This window comes from Drosophila takahashii, chromosome 3L (genome assembly GCF_030179915.1).
Source record: "Drosophila takahashii strain IR98-3 E-12201 chromosome 3L, DtakHiC1v2, whole genome shotgun sequence".
Classification (NCBI taxonomy): Eukaryota; Metazoa; Arthropoda; class Insecta; order Diptera; family Drosophilidae; genus Drosophila; species Drosophila takahashii.
Genome location: NC_091680.1, coordinates 413,472 through 436,146, shown reverse-complemented (window position 1 = coordinate 436,146; position 22,675 = coordinate 413,472). Strand labels below are relative to the sequence as shown.

The 22,675-nt window shown below is 42.9% G+C and overlaps 3 protein-coding genes across 4 annotated transcripts in view; 2 read left to right on the top strand and 1 right to left on the bottom strand.

Annotated features, from left to right (window-relative positions):
- The first annotated feature begins 655 nt into the window (after nucleotides 1-655).
- Nucleotides 656-22,675, top strand: part of LOC108066524 (DC-STAMP domain-containing protein 2) — a 31,920-nt gene continuing 9,900 nt past the window's right edge. Inside the window, exons 1-9 of one of the 2 annotated variants that reach the window (XM_070214280.1) lie at nucleotides 656-909; nucleotides 968-1,278; nucleotides 1,337-1,597; nucleotides 1,658-1,871; nucleotides 1,953-2,073; nucleotides 2,134-2,611; nucleotides 2,663-2,840; nucleotides 2,907-3,044; nucleotides 3,101-3,316. In XM_070214280.1, coding sequence (XP_070070381.1) covers nucleotides 707-909; nucleotides 968-1,278; nucleotides 1,337-1,597; nucleotides 1,658-1,871; nucleotides 1,953-2,073; nucleotides 2,134-2,611; nucleotides 2,663-2,840; nucleotides 2,907-3,044; nucleotides 3,101-3,206 — 2,010 coding nt within the window. In that variant the 5' untranslated portion in view covers nucleotides 656-706 and the 3' untranslated portion in view covers nucleotides 3,207-3,316. Of the gene's footprint in view, nucleotides 910-967; nucleotides 1,279-1,336; nucleotides 1,598-1,657; nucleotides 1,872-1,919; nucleotides 2,074-2,133; nucleotides 2,612-2,662; nucleotides 2,841-2,906; nucleotides 3,045-3,100; nucleotides 3,317-22,675 lie in introns of both variants that reach the window. The other variant, XM_017155071.3, reaches the window with a different exon arrangement.
- On the bottom strand, nucleotides 4,796-8,235 carry Dic61B (Dynein intermediate chain at 61B). The gene is made up of 6 exons (XM_017155035.3): nucleotides 8,040-8,235; nucleotides 7,838-7,981; nucleotides 7,563-7,784; nucleotides 5,654-7,095; nucleotides 5,111-5,323; nucleotides 4,796-5,055 (listed from the first exon to the last, which is right to left on the bottom strand). The coding sequence occupies exons 1-6, from the start codon at nucleotides 8,094-8,096 to the stop codon at nucleotides 4,845-4,847; spliced, it is 2,289 nt and encodes a 762-aa protein (XP_017010524.2). The 5' UTR covers nucleotides 8,097-8,235; the 3' UTR covers nucleotides 4,796-4,844.
- p130CAS (Serine_rich_CAS and FAT-like_CAS_C domain-containing protein p130CAS) overlaps nucleotides 8,839-22,675 on the top strand; it is a 32,893-nt gene continuing 19,056 nt past the window's right edge. The window contains exon 1 of the mRNA XM_017155418.3: nucleotides 8,839-9,075. Within this exon, the coding sequence (XP_017010907.2) occupies nucleotides 8,854-9,075 (222 nt within the window). The 5' untranslated portion in view covers nucleotides 8,839-8,853. The remainder of the gene's footprint in view (nucleotides 9,076-22,675) is intronic.

The following is a 22,675-nucleotide window of genomic DNA, read 5'->3' as shown; positions in this document are numbered from 1 at the left end:
TTTCTGCACCAGAAAACTGAAAAGTGAAAACACTCAACTAACTAATGAAAAATCAATCCAAAGCTCGTTAAACTAAATTCTTGTTCATATAACGAAACTCCATAAGATATATCAAGCAAAAAGGCATTGTTTGTTAATTCAAAAATATGGTACGACATTTGTAGACCTGAAGGAGGAGGAGGAGAGTTGTTTGAAATAAACGTAAGGAAAAAGCGAAAGAGCGAAAAAGGAAGCGGTGAAATTTTGAATTTTTATTGGGCGGTAAAAATGGTAAAGCTATTTGCTTTGTAAATTTTTAAACTTGTTTTCTATTTAAACGGATTTTGTGTATTTTAGGGCTTAGCTGAAGGAATACCCCTATTGTAACAGTGATCAGCAAAAGAAGCAAAGATATCTTAAATGAGGTGAATATAAACACACCTTGATCGAGGTGAATTTCTTATGCTCGCTCAAACATACTTCTAGCTTTATTCTACTTTTATGAAAATATAGTTAATATGATATAATTATAATTAAAAAAAAGATTAATATTGGGAGGAAACGCAATGACGTAGAACCCCGTTACGTTAGTACAGTGGAAACGGTGCCTTATTCACGTAACGTAAGCTTTTGGCATTTTGAGTGATGGCAGGTGTGGTCACACTAATCCCGAAGCGCCAAGAAATGAAATAAACAATAAATTAAATGAATTAAAAACGGCCGAGAAATGGATGAAAGTGACCGCAGCGAAGTGTACTTGTGGACGTTCAAGCTGGTGGCGCCGTACGTGATGGTTGGCTACCTGACGGGGCTCGTGATGACACTCGCTTGGAACTGGTGGCAACTGGGACACTTGGACGTGGGCATCAACCTGACCTTCGCGATTCCGGTGCTCGTGGCCCTGGGACTCTTCTACAGTCGACCTGTAAGGTGGGTTAAAGAGCAGGACACCATCTCCTTGATCTCTAATCTTTGGTTATTTCTTTAGGTGCATCCTGGCTCTGTCCGTTCCCTCGCTGTGCAGCTCGAGGGGCAGGGCATTCCTTATCAGCCTCGCCTTCGTCCTGGCCGCTTTGGGACCCACGGCCAACATCCTGGCCAATCTGCAGGTGATGCTGCGCAGCCTGGCCTGCGGTCAGGAGGTGTTGCGCCAGGCGCTTGGCCAAATGCTGGACGTGATCATGGAGCCGGTGAATGCCATCCAATTGGCGGTGAATCTCTTGCTGCACGAAGTGCGTCGCGTGCTCAATTTGGCCATGGTGGTGCTGCTGCGCCTCCAGCAGCATCTGATAGCCATTAGTTAGTGGTATATTTATATATTCTATATACCTATTTTATATATTTCATTCCTTCCCAGTTGATACGCTTAAGAACTGCGCCGCCTGGCTGAAATCTGTGGTGGATTTGTGCAACGCAGAGATGGGAACTCCTTGGTCGCGCTGCAAGAAGACGGCTCATCATGCAATGGTCAGGTGCCAGGCCAAGATGGGCATATTCAAGGCGCTCTGTCAGGCCACCAAGCTCTTCCTCGCCCTCTGCTACCCCGCCAAACTAATTGATGTGTTCTGCAGCGGCTACTGGGATCTCAGCTGGGGCCTTCTGGACAAGATCTTGGAGCGTACGATTAAGCAATTCCATATAATCAATATTTAAGAAGTTAAATCATATCTTCCCCTAGGCTACCGCGAATTTGTGCGGCACATAGAGCAAATGTTTGACGCCAATATCACCTTCGAGCACGAGTTTTACTTCGATACCAACTCTTCTAAAAGTCTGGCCGATGTGGGCGAGGAGATACTGCATGATATCAGCCAGCGATTGTCGCCCTTCATCTTTCTCAACGGCTTTGTGGACATTCTCTGCTGGGTCATGGTGGCCACGGTGTTTTTTAAGTAATCTGAATAGCTTAGTTTGGATGATGCCTTAATTGTTCTCATTAGAGCCATCATCTTCTACCTGCGCTACATGTACAGCCGGCAGTTTCAGAATGTTTTCCTGACCAAAGTCCTAGTTGTTATCGACAAGCGGCACGAAAAGCATGGCTATGATCCCTTGCTGCCGCTTCAAAGGCTGGAGAGGTCCAAGTACATGAAGGTGATAGTCTATTTATATGTTTTCTCTACTCTCATAATTCATCGTTATATCTTACTACAGCTCACTAGCCTCCGTTTGACCCTCTTCGAGTTCGTTTCGATCATGGAGAACGCCTGCTTTATGATGACCACCTGCCTGCAGCTGTTCGCCATTTGCTTCCTGGACTACGCGCTCTTTTGGCTGCTGGCCACGATGTCCTTCCATGGCCACCAGGAGGCTGGGCTCGAGGTGCCCGCCTACATCGATCTGGAGATCAAGGGCGGTGGCTTTGTGGGCGATGTTATGCGGGGCATTGCCAATGCTTTTAGACCCCTCACGCAGAAAAGCATCCTGGACACAAATCCCTGCCTGCCGCTACCCGTTAAGCCCGACTATACGAAATATGTGCTGATTTTGTTACTCTGCCTGCTCTCCTGGATGATCCTGCTGGCCGAGCCGTATGTTCTGCGCACTCGCCATCTCATCATGGCCTTCTTTTACCCGGAACGAGCCAAGGAAAGGGCCCTCTTCCTATACAACAGTATTGCCGATGATCGAAGTAAGGATATACATTGGTTTTTGGATCGATTCTAATCTAGGTTTCATCCAGCAAGCCTCTTTAAGTTTGCCCGTCGCAGGAAGCGAAATGAATTCAACCACAGGCGAAATGTGGAGCACCTCAATTGGCTGAGCAATATATTTTATTGGATTATGGGCTGGTGCTGCTGCTGCTGCTCCCGCTGGCAGAACAAGGAGAGGTGCACCATTTGCGCTCGTTCGTTGACAATGTTAGTTGTATCTCTAAATTGTTTTGAATTTCTCCTTGCATTAATTGGTTATTATTTTCCCTACAGTTCCACTCGTAATCCCTGCGACACTCCAGGCTGCAAGGGGGTTTACTGCGAAGAATGCTTTGAGAAGTCGCACAAGAAGTGCTGTCTGTGCAATAGACCCTTGGAATATGGGGATTTCTCTGACGTTTCCGAAGTAAAGTGAGTTAAACTGAAAAGTAATAAATGCACCATGCTGATTGATTTTGCCTGTGCAGCGATTCTTCGGAGGATTCCGAACAGGAGACATTCGGTGAGAAGCGCTACAGGGAGATCTGCGGCAGAAACAGGAAGGAACGGCAGAAGAATGACAACAAACCGTAGATAAGAAGAATGACAACAAACCGTAGATAACCAAATACTCGGAAACACACCCACAATATTCAACACCTAACTATCATTTGATTGAATGAATTTGAAAATATATTGTTGGGGTGAGTTTATACAATGAAAATGGCCAAATTATAGTACCTAAGCAGTTCTAAGCTATGAAAAAGACCAAAGACCCAGCGAAAAGGCCAAGTTTTCTTTACTTGGGCATGTGAATCTCAACGATTTCAATGATTCGCAACTTTTTACTGTGGCAGCCACATCATCGTCGCCGTTGCTGTCGTTATTGCTGATTTGATAGAAGCGGCAGCAGCTCGTTTGTCTCCTTGTCATCGCTGCGAAAGACTTTGTTTTCCCGCCCCCGTGAGTCCTTCTTTCCCTGCTTCTCCAGGTTGCTTGGCGAGCATGTGGGCTGCAATTAAATGTTCATTAAATGGCGAGCCGCAGATTTCTTCTCAGCAATTAATGCCGGTTTGCCGGTGCCCAAGGATCGCGCCACTGATGATGACATCCAGCAGCGCTTTAGTGTTTCCTTCTCTGTTTCTGAGTTCTGTTTGTTTGTTCCATTCTCCATTCTCCAGGAATGTGCTGTGTAATTTACGGCCATCGAGTGCGGTGGTTTCTGTGTTTATTTACGATCCTCGAATTTTGACATTTATTTCGTTGCTCTTTGTTGGTTCTTCGATGCATCTACGGGTTGCAACGGCTGAAACTGTAACATGCCGCAGATCTCGGGGCATTTATGGCCACCTCTGTGGTTGAAGCCCCCCTCCCCTGCCCGCTTCTTTTGTTCAGGCTTCTTTCTCTTTTTCTTAATGGCTGTTTAATAAATTCTCCCCTTTCTCCCAACTGCGGCTTCCATTTGCCATGCTAATGTAAGCACAAGTGTTTATTTATTTGTTATTTAACACCCGCTGACCTCGCCGGACCCTCCCTTTTGACCCCTATCCACTGCACCACTGACCACCATCGTTGACACTCAAGCCGCACACACAAATGGAGTTGATCTCGCCTAAGCTGATTGTTCTGCTTGCTCGCACAGGTAAGATCGCCCGCTCGAATGGGATGGTATCGTATCGGGTTACCTTGTCATCTCTCGGGGGTAGTCTTGTCTGGCATTCGATCGCTTGCCGCGAAACTGATGAGCCAACATAACAATCCGTTATGTCTCCCCTTTGGGATCCCTAAAGTTGGCACATTTCGTCGCTCTGTTTCTGAGTGGCTTCCGTGTCGATGAACCTCTTGTGTTGAAATTGAGGAAACCAAAAAAATCGTAAAATCTGTAGAGGAAGTGGAGTGATAAGTTTTAAGAGGAAAGTTTATTAGAACTTTAGTATCAAATTGTATTTAAATTTGTATCATTTTTTATATTAAGCTATAGAAACTTTTTAGACCTTTAACATTCAGATTTCGTAAAAGTGAATATGCAATTTGTTTTGACTTAATAATGCTTATCGACATTTTAAATAATTTTTAAAATGGGACCATTCTTAAAAAAGTTATGAGCAAGTAAAGCTTGCGCGCGTGCAAGCAGTTCAAGCAGTTCAATCTTCCCCGCACTCCCTTCAGCTCAGTAACGGGTATCTGATAGTCGCGGTACTTTATTTCACAACAAACCATAATCTTAGAAATTTAGAAAACAGCTTTCTTGTTTGGATAGCCAAAGAAGCCGATACTCTTGAGCTCCATGAAGAGCTCGTGGTCGTTGCCAATTGCCTTGAAAATTGCCTTTTCCAGCTCGTCGTATTGAAAGTGGGGCGAAAAGGGCATGTCGTTGAGGGCGTTGAAAAGAGTATTCCCGCGCTCGTTCCCAATAACCAAGGTGCGACCACAGTGGGAGAAACTGGAAGGAAATGGATAGATAACTATTATACCGGGAAATCCAAAATTCTATTTACCGGGCCACAGTGTTGAAGGAGGAGTCCATCTTGTGCTTGGACATGGGTCTCAGCAGATTACGTCGAAAGTCCCAGATGTTAGCGGTTTCCCGGTTAACCGAAACGATGATCGTGGAGTGGGTGGGCGTCCATTTGGCCCAGTGCACCGGTGTCATCTCGTCCTGCAGTTCGAGCAGGGGTCGCGTAATGCCGTCAATCCAAATGCGCACGAACCTGGGGATCAAATTCAGGTTATTTCTTAAATAAAATTTTCGATATTTTCGATATTTTTCGGTATTATCGTTTTTTTCTGAGCTTTTATTAAAAACATTCTTTTGGATATTAGTTTTTTCTAGCTCGATATTATCGATAAAATATAGTGAAAATATCGAAACTGATTGAGATTATCGATATTTTCGATATTTTTCGTTAACATCGTTTTTGTTATGAGGTTTCATTACAATCATATTTTTAGATCTTACTTTTTTCTTGAAAAAAATCGATATTATCGATAAAATATAGTGAAAATATCGAATATATCGATATTTTTCAAGCTTTACCCACCAGTCATTGCCGCAGGTGAGGAACAGTTTCGGCGACCATGGAGAAAACTCCATGACAGTGACTCCTCCGTCGTGGCAGCGCAGCACCTCCAGATACTGATGCTGGTAGTTGATCGAGCACTTGTGAATGCAGCCCTCATCCGTAAGCACATAGTAGATGTCCTTGTGCACCGGATGGGTGGTGATGCTGAGGCCCTGAGGACGCCGATTGGACTCGCAGGGGATGCGCGACGAGGGATGCACGAAGATGCCCTCGGGATGACCTTCTACCCTTTCCAATGTCATTTGGGTGAAGCCCAAGAGGAAGGGACTCTTGATGATGCGGAACCGGGTGACGGAGCCGTCCTGCGAGAGGCTGAGGAACGGATCGATGTCCGCCTCGTCGGCGTCGTCCGAAACCTGTTTGATCCAGCGGATGGCCACCACCGGCGAGGAGCTAGGCGAACTGATGCGCTGCGAGACGGCAATGGGCATGTCCTGCAGGCTGCTCACATCACGCACCTCGACGCTTCCGTCGTACAATCCAATGGCCAAAAGGGACGCCAAGAAGGGAGAGAAGCTAATGGCCGTCACTGGGACATCGTAGTAGTAGGCGCGTTCCGGCTCACCAGGATTCTTGATGCTCCAAAGGAAGACACTGCCCGAAGTGGGCACATGTTGCGAGGAGAAGGAGTACAGCCCGTAGGCCACGGCCACAATATCACCATTGCTGCGGCAAAAGTCTATATCACTGACCGCCTTCCTTTCGTCCTTGCTGGGCTCCGGGATCAGCCGGAAGAGCAGGTTCATCGAGTACACATACTGGGCCTCCGAGTTCCATCGGTTAACCTGGTCAAAGTTCCGGAAGCGTCGCAATCCCGCCTCGTTTGTGTTGCTCGAGAGCGTGCGGCCCATGTACATGATGGCGTTGCGGAACTCGGGACTGCGGAGCAACCTCTCTATCTGCGAGGACACCTTGTCCATGGCGGCCACCGTCTCGGCGTCCTCGAAGCTCTCCGCATCCTCCGTTTGCCCGAGAGTCGAAGCCAGATCCTTGACCGAAGCCATCGTGTTCATGGCGAACTCCTTGCTGATGTTGTTCAGCGTGTCGTACATCTCAAAGTTGGACACATACGAACTGACCGTGGCCTTGGTTATCATGATGGTGTTCACAGCCCGCGAGGTGAAGAGCAGCGTATCCGTCTGGGCATCGTTATCCGAGCGACGACGGATCTTGCCCTTGCCCACCGTCAGGTACTCGTAGTTGCGGTTGTCCCGCTCCGCCTCGTCGCCCTCGGCGGATCCCTTGGCCACCGTCGTCTGCGGCTGGCTGTGCAGCTCGAAGAACTCGGATTTGCGTAGGGTGATCTTCAGAAAGGATCTGGTGTACGGCTTGGGTTCGTACGCCTGTCCGAGGCACTCGACGGTCCCGTAAGGATCCCAGTTGATGGTTTCGTACATGATCTAGAGGGGATTACGTAGTGTTTGGGGTGGTGCTTGATAAATATCGACATGATCGATATTTTTAAACATCGATATTTATCGTACATAATGCTATTTATCGCAAACATCGATATTTTTCTAAAGTGTTATTATAAACAAACTTATAATAGTTTATTTAGACTTTACTTTGATTTTCCTTGAAAGCATCGATCTTATCGATAAAAAATCGATTGATGTAAACTCTAGTTTAAGGAGTAATGATTAAACAAGGATGGATTAAGGCCTATTTATCGCAAACATCGATATTTTTCTAACATGTTATTATAAACATAATTATAATAATTTGTTTGGACTGTACTTTGATTTTCCTTGAAAACATCGATCTTATTCATACACTATGGTGTAAAATATCAAAAAAATCGATTAATTCAAACTCTAGTTTGGGGAGTAATGATTAAATAAGAATGGATTAAGGACTATTATCTCACCCCACTCATCAGATCGTCTATGGACTGCTTGTTGCCGCCTATTCCTGCCCTTACGCTGGACCTTGTCCGTGATCTGGACATGCTCTTGGTCGCCATCTGGGTGAAGTTGGTCATTTGGTTCATCACGTTCAGGTTGTACTTCATAAACTGTTCCACATAGGTGTCATTGGGGATCGGCTTGGGCGTCATGTCTACCTCTACGCCATCTACATTCTCCAGGATCTAAAAACTTCAAACTTTAGTATTGATAATTAAGTGTAACATCCTGGACTCACCTTTATCTGGGATCTGTACTGCAGATCGGCTTGTGTCTCCACATTGTAATAGTGCATAGTTTCCTTCTTCTTAACCTTTGAGTCTTCGGCCGACGCCTGGGTGACCTGGACGGACTTCTTCTTCAAGTCGCCATCCATGGATTGCTAGTGATTTTTTGAATGGGAATGGGATATGAACAAATATTTATTAGCAATCACTTACCTTATATATACTTCCAGCATCTTGGCTAATGGTTGTATTTCTCACTGACAAGGACATGATTCCTATTTTGTCTTCGTAGTCCTCTAGATATTGTCAAAATTTTCAAAGAATGTTTTGTGATTTGATTATTTGTAATGATGGCTTTCTCTTCAAAAAATGTTTCAACCAAACAAGTGTTTCATGGGTTCCTTAAAAATAACTGTTAAAAATTAAAATTGAATATCAATTTCAGATATTTTCAATATTTTTAATAATAACATTATTATTATAATTCTAGAATTATTCATTAAAATTTGTATAAAAACATATTTAATCCTCATCCCTAGCAGACATTCTAATCAATCTGCTAAGTTAAAAAGAGAAGCCGTGGCAGTTTTTAATTAAATCTGGGCAGTTTTTCCGCCTTGCCGTGTGCTCCTTATCAGGACAGGAGCATTCTCCTGCTCTCTGCTTCCGCATCCGCTCTCTGGGAAGCTTCCCCTGCGCCTGCTCGTTAGATAAAGCCGAGATAAAGTTGGCACTTGGGCGGAAACCAGACCAAACCACCCCCTTTTTGGAGGCGAAGGACGACCGGCTGGCTGCCTTTTGAAGGTTGCAAGTGCGAATCAGTTACAGTTGAAGTTGCCAGCCAGACAAACCTGGTAAAACATTCGCGCCCGCATCCGTGTTTCTGTACGGCATTTATTTGGCCATCTAGTGGTTTCGATTTCGATTTCGCCTCTAGTTGAGATGCGTGTTTTTCTAGTCCGCCTCAGACATGAGATAAATTGCAACAGCTACTAAATCGCAACTGCAGCCACAACTAGAGCCATCAATGGAGTGTCAAAGTGAAAACCGAGTACCAGAAAACTCAATTAGGAATGTTGCAAGAGCCCAGCCGCTGTGCAAACCGCAAACGCCTTCGGTTTTGGCCAAGCAGCCGCTGCAGCAGTCGCCGCAGTACGTCATAAATTCAGTGGCAAAGCACGCCAAGGCGACCACAGCCAACTCCATCACGGGCGGCACTCTGCATCTGCACCGGGTGAAAAGTGCGCAGGTATGTCCACTGTCTATGTCCACTGTCCATGTCCAAAGGTGTATCCATTGGATAGCCATTGTCCAGGGAAGTCAAGCGAGGCAAAGCGAAGTGAACGTGACGCTAATTGGAAGGTTAACCCAGCCGACAGGAATTGATATGGATATACGAATGAATATCGTGTGCATGTTCCCTATTGACTGGTTACGCAGTGGGTTCGAAGAGTTTCTGGGAAATACATAACCCCATGTTATCCAAGTTTACTCTCGGATTCAGAGTGATCAATCGAACGTTGGTATCTTGAAGTTTGGAATATCACTTGTCGCTTTTTTATTAAGTGGTGTAATATTTTTATTTCTGGTTCTGCTATCTCTTTATTAACAAAAGAATATGACATGATTTTCTTGTTTTATATTATCTAAAACTGTAGGTATCACTAAAAGCGACAGTGCTTGATACTACAGGTACAATATAATTTCTTCTCATGATACGAAATACAATACAAAACAATTTTGTATACAGATTGTATTTCCGAACATATAATTTTGTACCGTATTAATATGAAATGTTACCATTTTGTTATGGAAAAATTAATATGAAACAATATCAATTCCATATTGCTCCGTTTTTTTCTCTGTGTATAATTAAGAGATTAAAACGAAAGTTCTTATGATACGGAATTCGCTTATTTAGTTTTTCATTTATAATAACATTCCCGAATCGATAATAATACCATTTTCTTTGTATTGAAGCAGTCGAATATGGAATCTCTATCCTCGAATTCCTCGATCGACCCTCTATCAGTGCCCAGTGGACATTGCGTGGTCCGATTCGAGTGCCAAAACAATGTACGCAGCCGAGATACAGATACATACATATTGTGGATACGCAGGGTGCGTAACGTAAATGGACGCGATTTGTACTGTTTTTACCGGCTAACCGAGCTAGCCGGCTATATGACGATGTGGCTACATGGGACCATCGGGTCCAGGTGCAGTGGAGGTTGCCGCCTGGAGAGGAGGCCGCATGCGTGCAGAGAGGACCGCGCAATGTGGCCATGTTATGTAAACACCGATAGAAAGGAGCTAGGAGCTGGGTGGACCCCTCGAGTCGTGACAAAACGAATCGAATCGTAAAGTCAGGGATCTGGCTACGGCTGCTGACTGCCTGATTCCCGTGGAGAGCAAAGGGGCGTCCGGTGGTTGAGATGGCAAAGGCGATGGCTTCTGTGCGCGTCACGTCATTCATCATCTGATGCTCGCTGATGCGAAAACAAATTTGCATTGGGGTGGGTGGCTGGGTTTGCTGTGGGTGGTCTATCCATTTTCAATGAGGGTGGCCCAACTATCTGAAGTTGATAGAGTGTGGAGCCGCTCTCTAGACTGTATAATATATTGGGCCACTTGAGGAGGCGCCTCTTGACTACAGCTACTTAAAAAGAAACTTTTCCTTTGACTTGGCTGAAAGTCTTCTTCTCGATTTGACTTGTTCGCCTTTCGTATCCCGCATCCCTTGTTTGCTTTCGATTTTGTTTTTTATCCCCCGATTCGATTTTTCAATGTCGTCCTTGCCGGGCTGTGAACTTGCCCGCAATTGAACCTCACCGGGGTGGTTGTTCCCTGGTCCCTTTTTCCGCCACCCAACGAAGCCCCCCAAAAACACCACCCACGTAAGCTTACAGAGAGTGAATGTATTCCGCCCCAGAGCCACTGTTTGTCAGCGCTTTTCGCTGAATTTATCTGAGAGCCAGGAATTTCTCTGTGTTCCAGCTCCAGATTCTTGTCCTTCTTGGCTCGGTCTTTCATCTCGTCGCTGTTTGTTTTGCTCTGAAGCATCTGGAGGGGTTAATCAACCTTTCCTGTCCTTCGGAGCTGCAAACTCAGGTTGCTGTTGTCCTGGACAAAACCCATAGAAAATAAGGGCCACAAAAGGATGGAAGACTGTTTATGATCTGAACTCCTTAGTGCTCGATGTGTGCAGTTTATATGATATGCTTGAGGGAAGAATTTTTCTGGAGGTTAGAGAAAAGTATTATGTTTCACCAATTGGTTTTCAATTTAGTTTTATTTTCATAATTCATCTGGAATGCTTTTATATATGAAACCTAAAGATCAGTTCTCTTGTGTTTATTTTTCTTTTTAATGTCTTGTAATTTATCTATCTGCTTTTCTTCTTTTCTAATTAATCCCTACTTAACTGGGGGTTACAAGATTTGTCGTAGGTATTATATAGGGAACTTTAAGATCAGTTTTTCTGCTTTTATTATCTAGTTTATGTTTAACACCTTGCAATTCAACTATCTACCTTCCTCCCGTTTTAATCACAAGTAGTTCAATCCCTAGTCCCTTTCTGTAGATAGAGATATTATATATCAGTCGCAATTTAAATTTTCCTTGCACGTTTTATTGTTACAATCATTTTTGAGGATTGTGTACCATGGGCTTTGTGAGTGGCGCTCTAGTGATTTATGAATTTATTCAATGGCAATTGGCGAGTCGAGCCAAAGTGCTTTTAGCTGTGGAGCTGGTGGAGCGGTCATTGAGCCTCGGAACCACTTCATCCGCCGCTGGGAATTGAAATGCACAGAGGCAGATTTTAAGCTAGCAGTATGCAGTTTGCATTTTACCATTTTACCATTTGCAGTAGTTCACAGTTACTGGTGGCAGCAGCAGTCGATGGCGCCAACATATTTTGCTGTCGCATTCAAATTATGAGCTCTGACTGCGACTCTGACATTGGCTATGAACATTATGCATAAATCGTTGACTCTGCCAGCAGCAAAAGCGGTTAAAAGCAGCACAAAAAGACCAAATGAGAGGCCAGTAAACAGAGAATAAACAAGCGGAGAAAGAAAGTGGAAAGCCGGGAAAAGCGTGCGGAGAAAAGTGAAGAATTTATGTGTACGTGCTGGAAATTCCTTAATTTGTTACCCGAGAAAAAGTAGAATTTTCGTTGTTTCGTGTGTGTTTACCTGTGGCGGCATTATTCTTCTGGCCAAACAAATTTTCCTGTCACGTGACGGCAGCTGAAATATCTTTGGAAAACACCCGAAAATAACACACAGTTTTCGGATTTGGGGACTTTTAAGAACTTCGGTTACATGCCATCATGAATTTGATTGCATAATTGTTTTGGCTTAATATGCAATCGATGGGAAATCCAGGGAAAAGCGCTGGAAAATCATGGGAACCCTCTGGCGGCGTCAGAGATCGTTTAACCCAGCTGCCATAAATATTTTCCCAGCTATTTTCCCAGTGGCCGTGCTAATCAGCGCTGTCAGCCGCTACAAAAAAGATACTTCTGCATCTTTCACGGGATGCACATGGCAAATCTATCTGATTCTCGGCGTCGCGACGGAAAGAAAAAAATATGTCACGCATTCTCGTCGCCCGTTTTTCCACTCCTCTGAACTTAAATTAATTTATGCAGTTTGGGGCCTGCTTTTCCTGTGCAGATTAAAGCGTTGCGGCATTTAATAAATTGCTCTTAAATTATGGAAAAAGCAGAGCAGCAGCGAGATTTATGGTGGAGACAACACACACAGGAAAATTTTGTATCTTTTGGATAGGCCGCCGTAAATGCGTATTTAGTGAATAGCGAGATAAGCCCATTGTATGTATCTCACACACCGAAAAGCATCATCATCATTTCTCGATTATCATCGATCTATGAATACTTTCTGATCAGAGGGCATTTCACATCCGAAATTCTGCCTCCATTGCGACGCTGACCCATTAAACCAAATATGTCAGATGGCGTCGTTAATGTTCGCATTGAGGATCGTTTGGGGTGTTCCGAATCGGAATCGGAATCTTTTGGGCATCGGGGTCGCCCACGTTTTGGCCCCCGTCTTTCCATTTTTTCTATCCGTCTGTCTATCTATCTGCATTTATTTCTCGGTCCACGCTTTGACCTTATAAATCAGAGGAGTTGGGGGCCATTGCAGAAAGAATACACCAAATTTGTTGGATTCATAGATTGTTGTTCAAAAATCTAAACATAAATGTTTGATTTACGCAACGCTTGGAAGGTGGACTGCAGACTGTGAGAGGGAAAGATCTGTTGATTTATCTGACTAATTTCAACAGCCATCAAGTAATTTGGATCTTGAACAAATTGGAATTGGCAGCTATATAAAAAGTCGTCGGTCGCTGAGACTTTCCAAATGCTCTCGTGAAGTGGGAAAAAAAGAAACATTTTTATGGAGCAATTATAACTCGAAATGAGCTGTAAATTCGGGATGAAATTAACATGCTCTTGGATTGATTCAATGGGGTTATGGGGGCTGTAACTCATTTAGATTTTATGGATGCTTTCGTATAAAACTAAAATGTTTCCTGAGTTAGTATTAAACTGGTATGGATATATCCAGAGAAATGTGGGACTATTTTTTAGGTAACGTATGACCTAAAAAATTTAAATAGACTAAAATGTCAGATGTAGGTAATGGGTTACCTAAAAATATTAGCATGTGGACTATCTTCCTACTTTTTAGGTAAAGCTAAAAAGATTTTTAAGGCCATCGTAACCTTAAAATTGGTCCATAAGACCTAAAATTTAGGAATAATTTGAAGTCGATTTTTACTCACAATTTAATACAAATATTGGTCCCTAATATTAATAAAAAAATTATTCATTTTTTATAAGTTTAATATAAAACAAATTTATTCGACTTTTCTTAAAGCTAGTGATGGAAAAGATTCAATATATAAAATCAATACCTATGTGGACTATTTTCCTACTTTTAAGGTAATAGTGCCCTATTCTAAAAATAGAATTAGCCTGTGCCCTTAGAAGCAGGCTTTGGTTTTGCCGCAGGGCCTTTAAGTAGGTCCGTAGACCAGAGGCTAGCCTATTGGACTCTCGCGCAGAAGACCCGGGATCGATTCCCACCGAGGACCAAATAAAATGATTATTTTTTCAGAAAGATAAAATATTTACTTATCCGAATAAAACAATATAAGCAATTAAAATATGTTACTATCAATGGTAAAAATGTTAGCTTTCTTAAAAATACCTAATATTTAGGTAATTCTGACCTAAAAATCTAGTTCACTAGCCATTTTTTGAGGTAACCATTACCAGAAATAAATTCAAGACTGCGTACAAAATATAGTCCACATGGACAACATTTTAGGTAATGCATGGCCTTGGCGCGTTTTTCTGGCCATGTTTCCTAAAATTTTAGGTAATTAGGCCCCTTTTTAGTCTATTTTGTTTTCTGGGTGTAGACTTTTACCCAGAAAAACGTGTAAAGTCCCCCTTATATTCAGCTTAAGGGGATAAGATAATTCTCATATATATCTGAGGATTCTACGGACTTTATGGAACCCCCCGAATTACTTTGAAAAACTTGTTAAGCCTCTAATGTTGAGCAATTCCACTGTAAAGCTTTTGCACAACAATTCCGTGCGCAAACAACAACTGGCAGATGTACGACGTATCTTTTTGGAATTCCTCAGAAAGATATCTCTTCAAATTTGCATTGCGATTTGCGTCTCTCCTTGTCCGTCCGTCCGTCTGATGATCTATTTGCACAAGTGAATTTTCGCCCAGGGGCTGCGTTCCATTTCTCGTCTGATCCATAAATGCACTGCCAGCATTTATGGATTTATTACCCTTGCAAATGAAAAAGCAAAAAAACAGAAAGTTTCACTGTAGTGTTGCCGAGTGGAGTGTGCAAGTACCCAGTGTTGATTTAACCCAAAGCAAATCTAATCTTATCGCGGGAGCTTTTAGGCGTATTTACCCCCTTTCCGCCTCCCCTTAGATATTTGCAAAATAAAATGTCAACATGCCGAGCACACGTGATAAGATAAAGCCTCCAAGGTATTCCACTCGCCTATGGCCTTTGTTTTTGGCTGTTTTTCTGTGGAATTATTCGCACTAAATTGTGCAATCTACTATATTTAGATCGCCTGTCTGTCCCTTCTCCAAATGCTGTAGTTATAAATAAACTTTTGTTTACGAAGTGCCTAGATAGTGCCGAAATCCAAAATGAATTTCCTAAAAACAAAAAAACCTAGGAAATCCATCATATTTGGAACTCACTAATGGATGATGATGGTAATATAGCATGTGATGATGGCCTGATGATTGATTTATTTACACGCCGATGATGATGCTGCCCCTTTATCGGCAGTGCATGACTGTTTTTTCTGTTGCCGACACCTCAGCCATTTGCTTACGAAACTAAACACATTGGCAAACCATTCATGGTGGCCCCAGTGGGTCTATTTGATCCGAGTTTAACACTGGATACTGATAAGGCCTTCGTCCGACATACCTCGTTACTCATTCCAGAACTTCCGCCGCTCCACTTTGACGTCAATGCCTTGACATTGTTTTCCTTCCCAATTTGATTCCCAAATCGAAATTCGCTTTTTAGGGTAGGGTATTGGAACTGTACGATCATTACCAATGCAAATTATTGTCATGGGTCGTTGTTCGCCCAAAAAACTTATGGATTCGAAAACTACAAAGTTTAAATCAAGAAATAAAATTCGATTTGGGGTTCCTTTAATGCTAGAAAAAATAACAGGCATTTTAGTTATATTATTCAAGATAATTTATGTTTAGTAAATACATAAAATTGGCTTTGTTCGATACATCCAGTCATTCATTTAAAAATAAACAATTTCATTTAAAAAGCATTGGACTCGTGGTAATTACACGTTTTATGATTTCCTTCATTTCTGACTTCCAAACTATGTATAGCTTTTAGTTTGTATTCTACTTCCTCAAGTTGGCTGATTCATAGACCAAACAATCTATTCGCTTACTGCGTTTATTTCCACTTTATGGCAGAGCATTCTTTTTGGACTGATGACATGGAGATTTTTCCTGTTTTTTTGTTTAACAACAGCAATCAACGCCTCGCAGTCATGAAAATGAGGCACAGAATGCATCGGGTGGAAACCTGAGAGGAAAATCTATCCGTCTCTCCCTTCGCTCTATTCGTTTGTTGTTCTTGCGCCTGGGCAGGCAAAGAAGTATCTGTCTTGGTCTAAGCATTCCGAGAAACACTTCACTTGGTGCCGGGTTGATATTCCCGAAAGGAATCCGCAGTAAACACTTTCACAGACCCGATGCCCTGGCCATAAAATCTCTGTGTGTTCCCGCTGTTTATTTCGCAAAGTGAATCGGAATTGGGTTAACATTTAGTGCCGCCTCAGCGGAAAGTACAAAAGCGGAGGAAGTCAGCATAAGGTTGCAATGTGTGCGCGCCTCATTCACTTGGATTGGCCTCTGGTCATCAATGAATGTTTATGGGAGTTGGGCTGTACACTCACAGAATAAAGTCATTCAAATTTCCTTAAAATCATGGCACCTTTTATTCTAAAATTTATTTTAAAAAAGAATTGTAATATTTCTTGTTTTAAAGGTAATTTCGTTCTTGTTTCAAGAAATTAAATGTCTTAAAGACAGATATTTTTTCTGTAGGAATGCGCCTTTAAAACAAGAAAAAGAATAAATTCACAGGTGATTTTTTTCTTCAATTTAAAGGCGATTTTCACCCTTTAAAACGAAGGCAATGTTTGCAACATCATGAAAAACAGACGGGATTTTCATTTTTATATTTTAAAGAATTTAGACAGTAATTTGTACGAGTGTATAGTTTATGGTTTATGGGTCCTCGTACTCGTACTTTCCTCATCTCCCTAAGAGACAAGGCGACAATGGCAGCGACAGACGGCACGGATTTGATTACAGGCCGAGTTCGGTTCTTGCGGTAATTGTGTTGGCCCTTCTGAGCACTGAGCACACACTCTGCAGGAGGTCCCACTCCACTCGGCACCCCTCTGCACCCCTCTGAGCCCCTCTCAGGAACCAATAATAATATTCCCCGGCTACTGTTACGCGACGTCTTCATTATATCAGCCTTATCGGGCGTCAACGCTCAACATTTGCCTGCCATCGAAAGTTGATTTTCGTGTTTCGCCGCTCACCCACCAATCGGAATTCTTGGGAAAGTGTTGCAAGCTCTGTTGTAAACATCGCTTTTTTCTGTTTTTGAGGCAAGCACTTCAAGTGACAACCACAGCAACATCCACAGCCACTTCTCCTCTTCACATTCTTACATTCTGCCTTACATCATTTTTGGCGCGTAATGGCAATCAATGTTGTTTTGTATCTCACGGATGCCACTGGGAGCCAGATGTGGAGCAATTATTGCGGTTCTCTTTGTGTGCTGGATGCTGGAGTGATTTCTTTTTGGGGGACTCGGGGACCCATGCCAAGCTCACACTGAATGAGAGATATCCAATTGCCTTTTGACCTTGGTTTAAGGTTGATCTGCCTTCTCAATGATCCAGGATCGGGGAATTTTTTCCTCCCTTGATTATAAATGTTGAATGAAAAAATGAAACAGTGAATTCTTCAGAACCAGAGGAATTAATAATTCCATTCTGACATTTTATTTTGTTTCGCGAATTCTTAAGGAAAACATATTTTTATTAGCAATATTATTGACTGTTAACACAAAATGTTCATCAATGTATTTTGGTCTTGGTAATCACATATTGGGTAGTCCCGTTTTAGTTTCTTAAGAAACCCGTCAGTCTCCTCTTTCCATCCAGCACTTCAAAACGCCACAGTCAGCTATTGAATTTGACTCTTTTTCTGTAGACGTAGACTCAAAGGAATGGATCTTGGCAGCCTCCTTGCAATATCAGAAGTCCAAGGAGGCGGAGGAGGAGGCGGTGGCCATAACTTATGCTGCCCATATACGATATGAGCTCCCTTTGTTTTCTGCTTTGTATCTCAATTTTCAATGTGCCCGTAATGAATGGGGCTGCGGAATCTCGTTCTGCCTGCCACATGTGGGTGTAACTTGCAACTTGCAACCGGGGCATTGCATTGGGACACTGGGATGCCTCATGAATTATGCAAACATTGGCGAAGGCACAGGAAAACACACTGATCTCTGACAGTTTCGAGTTTCCCTGGCTGTTCCGCACAGGCAAAACAAACAAATTGTTTGTTATTATCGCTGGGTGGCGCAGATCGCGTCAAGAATCCGGACTCCGATAGGGCCTGTTCCTCCGGATCGCAGATTAAGACGCCGCAAGTCGCGGCAAATTGTCAAACGCACCGCCAGCTGCCAACGATTTACTTAGGCCAGGGCCCTTCTACTTCTACTTCCACGGATCCCCCATTCAGCTCCTTTTTGTATTATTTATTTTGCATGCCTTATTTTTAGGCCGCCTGCACACAATGTGTGAAATTGCCGACAGTTCTGGACTGGGTTGTTTGAAGTCTGAGATCTATGATTTGTCCATGATTAATGGAGCGCTCAAAGTTTTTCTAAATTTTGCGGTAAGGAATGGTGATGTGAAGTGAGAGATTCCCTATAATATTTTGGGTTTGATTAATCTCTTAATAGTTATATCCCATTTATTTTAGTTTTTAACCCATTTCTCCATTTCTTAGTTTTAAGAAATATTCTCTATAATATTCAGGGGTCTAAAGTATAATATCACATCATATTTTTGGAAAACTAGTACATCCCATTGGCAGGGTATAAATACAATGAAGTTGTTTCGTGGTTTATGGTTCTTTGGAAACAAATGAACATTAATACTTTGGGATAATTAACCCACTAATGGAGTGTTTCGGCACGGATTCGGAGGAGTGCCAGCGAAAAGTGTTTCAGAAGTGGGAAGTGTGGGTTCAAAGACCCTTAGATCGCCAGAAGCCAAGCAAATATATTTTTGGGTAGGTTGCGAGTATACCCCAGACTTTGGTCTTTCGCAGCACTTAATTACTGCTCAGTTGGCTTGCCTTTCTCCATCGGACACATCTCCAAAAAAAAAAACCCTGCCCCCTCATCACCTGTCACTGACCTGACCAACCCCAAAAACGCAGATAGACGACCAAGTGCATCGGGGAGTTGTAAAATTGGAGTTTCATTAAGATGCACATCTTAATTGCGCCCGCAGCTGATGATGATGCTGAGGCCGATGATGCAGACCGACGAAGACGATCCTGTTTTTCACTTTCCACAAAAATGGGCACGTTCACTGGCCCATCGATGGATGGTTGATGCCGCCTCTATTGTTTTACGAGGAGTGGCTGTGTTGTTGTGTCCCCTGATAATTGATGAATTTATGACCTAACATGGAGTGCCAGTGCCACAAGTTGCCCAATCACTTTTACCGATTGCCCTCCCTTCTTATCGCGTGCCTCCCCAGCTGCTTGTTCTTCTAATTGGATGTCGCAGGGGCTAATCTGACCCCCTGGTTAATGGGTGGGTTAAAGGCAGCGGCAAAAGGGAAATTCCGGGAATCGCTTTCAATGCATTGTTTTTTTGGACTACTCCGACGACGACGTGCTCCATTTCAGCCCAATCTCTTTTGTTTCCGTTGCCCGACACTTGATTTCTCCACCGATTTCCACTGATTCCGCTACTCTTTGGCTTCGATTCAGATTCGAATTCGGATCCATTCGCAGCTTCGATGGAACCCGCAGCATCTGCATTGTTTTCCGAAAGTGGCACGTTCTGACCATTTATGGCGCACGCATGGCCAGCAGCAGCGAACTCGAGCTGATTGCCCAGCGGGCCAGCATTGTGGCCAGTTGTGGTTGGAATGGAGATGTTGGGCAAGAAATGTTAATAGTGCACCACTGCGACCTACCCCAAAGTTGGTCTCTGGCGTGGGCTAAATCCATAACAGAGACGGCCATCATATCATAAACTAGCTGAACCAATAGCTTTATTGTTCTTCTAGAATGTCTCTATTAGAGACCTGAAGAATTAGAGGTTAAAAATAAGAAATGTGTTATAAAGATCTGAAGAATTCGCGTTCTTATTTCGTTGAATAACTCATTTCGTTTTTCTTTAGTATCGATTTACTCCAAAATTAATGGCACATCTGTCCAAATCAATAGTCCCATTATCCCGGATAGAGTGACACATCAATTGTTCTCTCGTTGGACATCCTCGAAACACGCTTTCATACAGCTGTAACCCCCAGGGGAGGATTCTACTTCCGGGGATGAGGGGGTGGCTCTATACAAATGTGCAATAAAATACGATTGCCTTTGTTATTGGTCCCCCGATGGTCATACAAATAGCTCAATTAGTAGTCCCCAAATATTTGCCAGAGACTTTTTCCTCATCCTTAATCGTTGATTGTGCCGAAATGTGGGGAAACAGAAATTGTGGCACGGGGGAAAATATTGAGTCAGGTGCCATAATTCCCAAAAAACAAATTTCATTTTCCCGCCCATGGCAACCGCAAAAAAAAATAGCCAAGGGAAAAACACAATAACTCAGATAAAAAAAATGACGCCCACAATTTACGCAAGAGCTGTAGCGGAATATACAAAAATACGCGTGCGTTTGTATGTGAATTTAGTCTGATTTACATACATTATTTATTCCGCTTCTAAATTGCAAATGGAAACATGTTACGAGGTGTTATGAATGAACGACTGGGTAGGTGAGCTAAGCCAGCCATATGACAGCGACATTGTTTATTTGCATATTTACGAGGGTCCCTCAGAATTATTACAAAGAATGAGAAAGGGTGGGTGCGTGACATACAGAAAAGATGTTCAGAATGAGAGTATAAATTGTATAAGCAGTTAAAAGTATTCTTAAAGTTTTATTAAAAAACAAGAGAAAATCAGAGTGCTAAAGGGAGTGGGAAAGAGATGGAGATATGTAAGCAGAAATTCGACTGCTTGCACTGCTTGCAATCTAGAGGCCATTCTTCTTTTTTTGTCCATAACTTTTCAATGAATGGTCCGATTTGAAATTTTATTTTACATGCGAATAGGTATTAATAAACAACACAACATCGCATTTACACTTTTACAAAATCTTTGAAGAAGCTGGCGAAGTGAGTTTGGTACATATCTTTTCACGACATAGCAATACTGACAACCAAGAATAAACGCGAACCCTTCGAAGGCCTCAGCGCCTAACGAGCCAATTAGTGGGCTTACATCTGGATGTGGTGTCCCCTTCTGGTCATTTTGCTGACATCCTTTGTTTGACTTGCATATTTTTCTAACCCTAAGCACACACAAAATATCCCAAAAATTGCCGACTAATTCCCTGGAATGCGGGTGGGTTCCAAAACTCATCTTATTTCACATTGGACTGTTTGTGTAGTCAGAAACCGGTTGGTTGAAAAATGAATGCCAGGCGTGACAGCAACAAAGATTCAGGATGGGACGACGTCGTTCTCCAAAACACACACACACACAGGATAAAGGATAATGATAATGAGTGTAGCGCAGGATAATGCACATGCAGGAGCAATGGTCGAAATTTGGGTAGAGGGGAATAACAGAGGACGACCCCATAGCAATTTCTATGTAAATTTGATTGACAAACTTTTTCTGGGCGATGAAATCGGAGGAGAGAAGCCCACACGCTTTGGAGTGGAAAAATAGAGTGTTGTTCGAGACTTTTTATGACTCCACCATTTTAGATAAGAACACAAATCGATGGAAAGTCGCTATTATGTCGTCGCCACTCCCCTCAGAAGTGCTGGAAGTCGAATCAAATCGAGCAAATTAAATTAAATCAATCCCCCGACAACGAAAGTGACAATAAAACTCAACGAGTGTCGGAGTTTTTTGTTTTTCTTCTTTTTTCCCGGGGGTTCGGGTGGTTTGGGGGTCCGGTTCTCCAATTTTCGTGTTGCCTTGGCCTGTCTCGTCGACTTCGTCTCTCCTCTTGACGTGACTGAAGTGGGCGTGGCACTTGGCATGCAAATCATGTCAAATGTCACACTCAGCTCAACTCAGTTCTGTTCAGAACTGTTCAGAACTGCAGCTGCACAGACATCGGGTGCTCCTCGGCCTGGTTCTCTGTTTCAATCTCAACTGTGGAGTGGGTAGCAACTTCCCTTTTGTGCGGAACGGGTTGCCTGACCTTCAACATTGACTTGTTGAGGAGGTGTAGTATGTACGAGTTGTGTTCCAGCCCTTTTTTCGGGCCTCAGAACTTCTCCTTTCCTTCCGAGAGGTGTACACAAATGTGTTTGGACAGCTGCCGCAGCGTGGTTTGAACTGTGAGGGCGGCTACTGTATTGTCTCTTTGGGATTGGGATCGGGAGGGTAACTTGAGCCATCGTTCTCTTCTTCTGGCTAATTGAGCTTTCGGGAGTAAACATTCCGCTTTATGGAGAACGTCTGCACTTGATATGAAGCTCCTCGAATATAATCGAACTGGGTTGGATTGGTGGTCTCGCATAACGAAATGTTTGTCATAGCCAAATAGCAAAGGGAACAAGATATGATGAGGGCAGTCAACTTGAGCATACGAGGAATATAATACGGAATGAATGAGATATGTATATGGTTATTGGACCTGTGGGAGATGAGTCGTATGTGGTATCTTTTCGAGGTATCCAAATATTTCTGATTTTACAACTTGCAAAGTGCCAAGTCATAAACTGGAATAACATAGCAAAATATAGTTGGAAAAGATTATTTAAAATATTCCCATAAAATACCAAGAAAAAAAATTTTAAATATTTAAGCACTTCCTTTTCTTAAAATTAAAAATTGTGTTATCAAATCGCTTAGAAATTCCCGCATACATAGAAAACAAAGATTGTATTTCTTGATTACTGTTTGCAGAACCCATTCTTATTGCTACCGA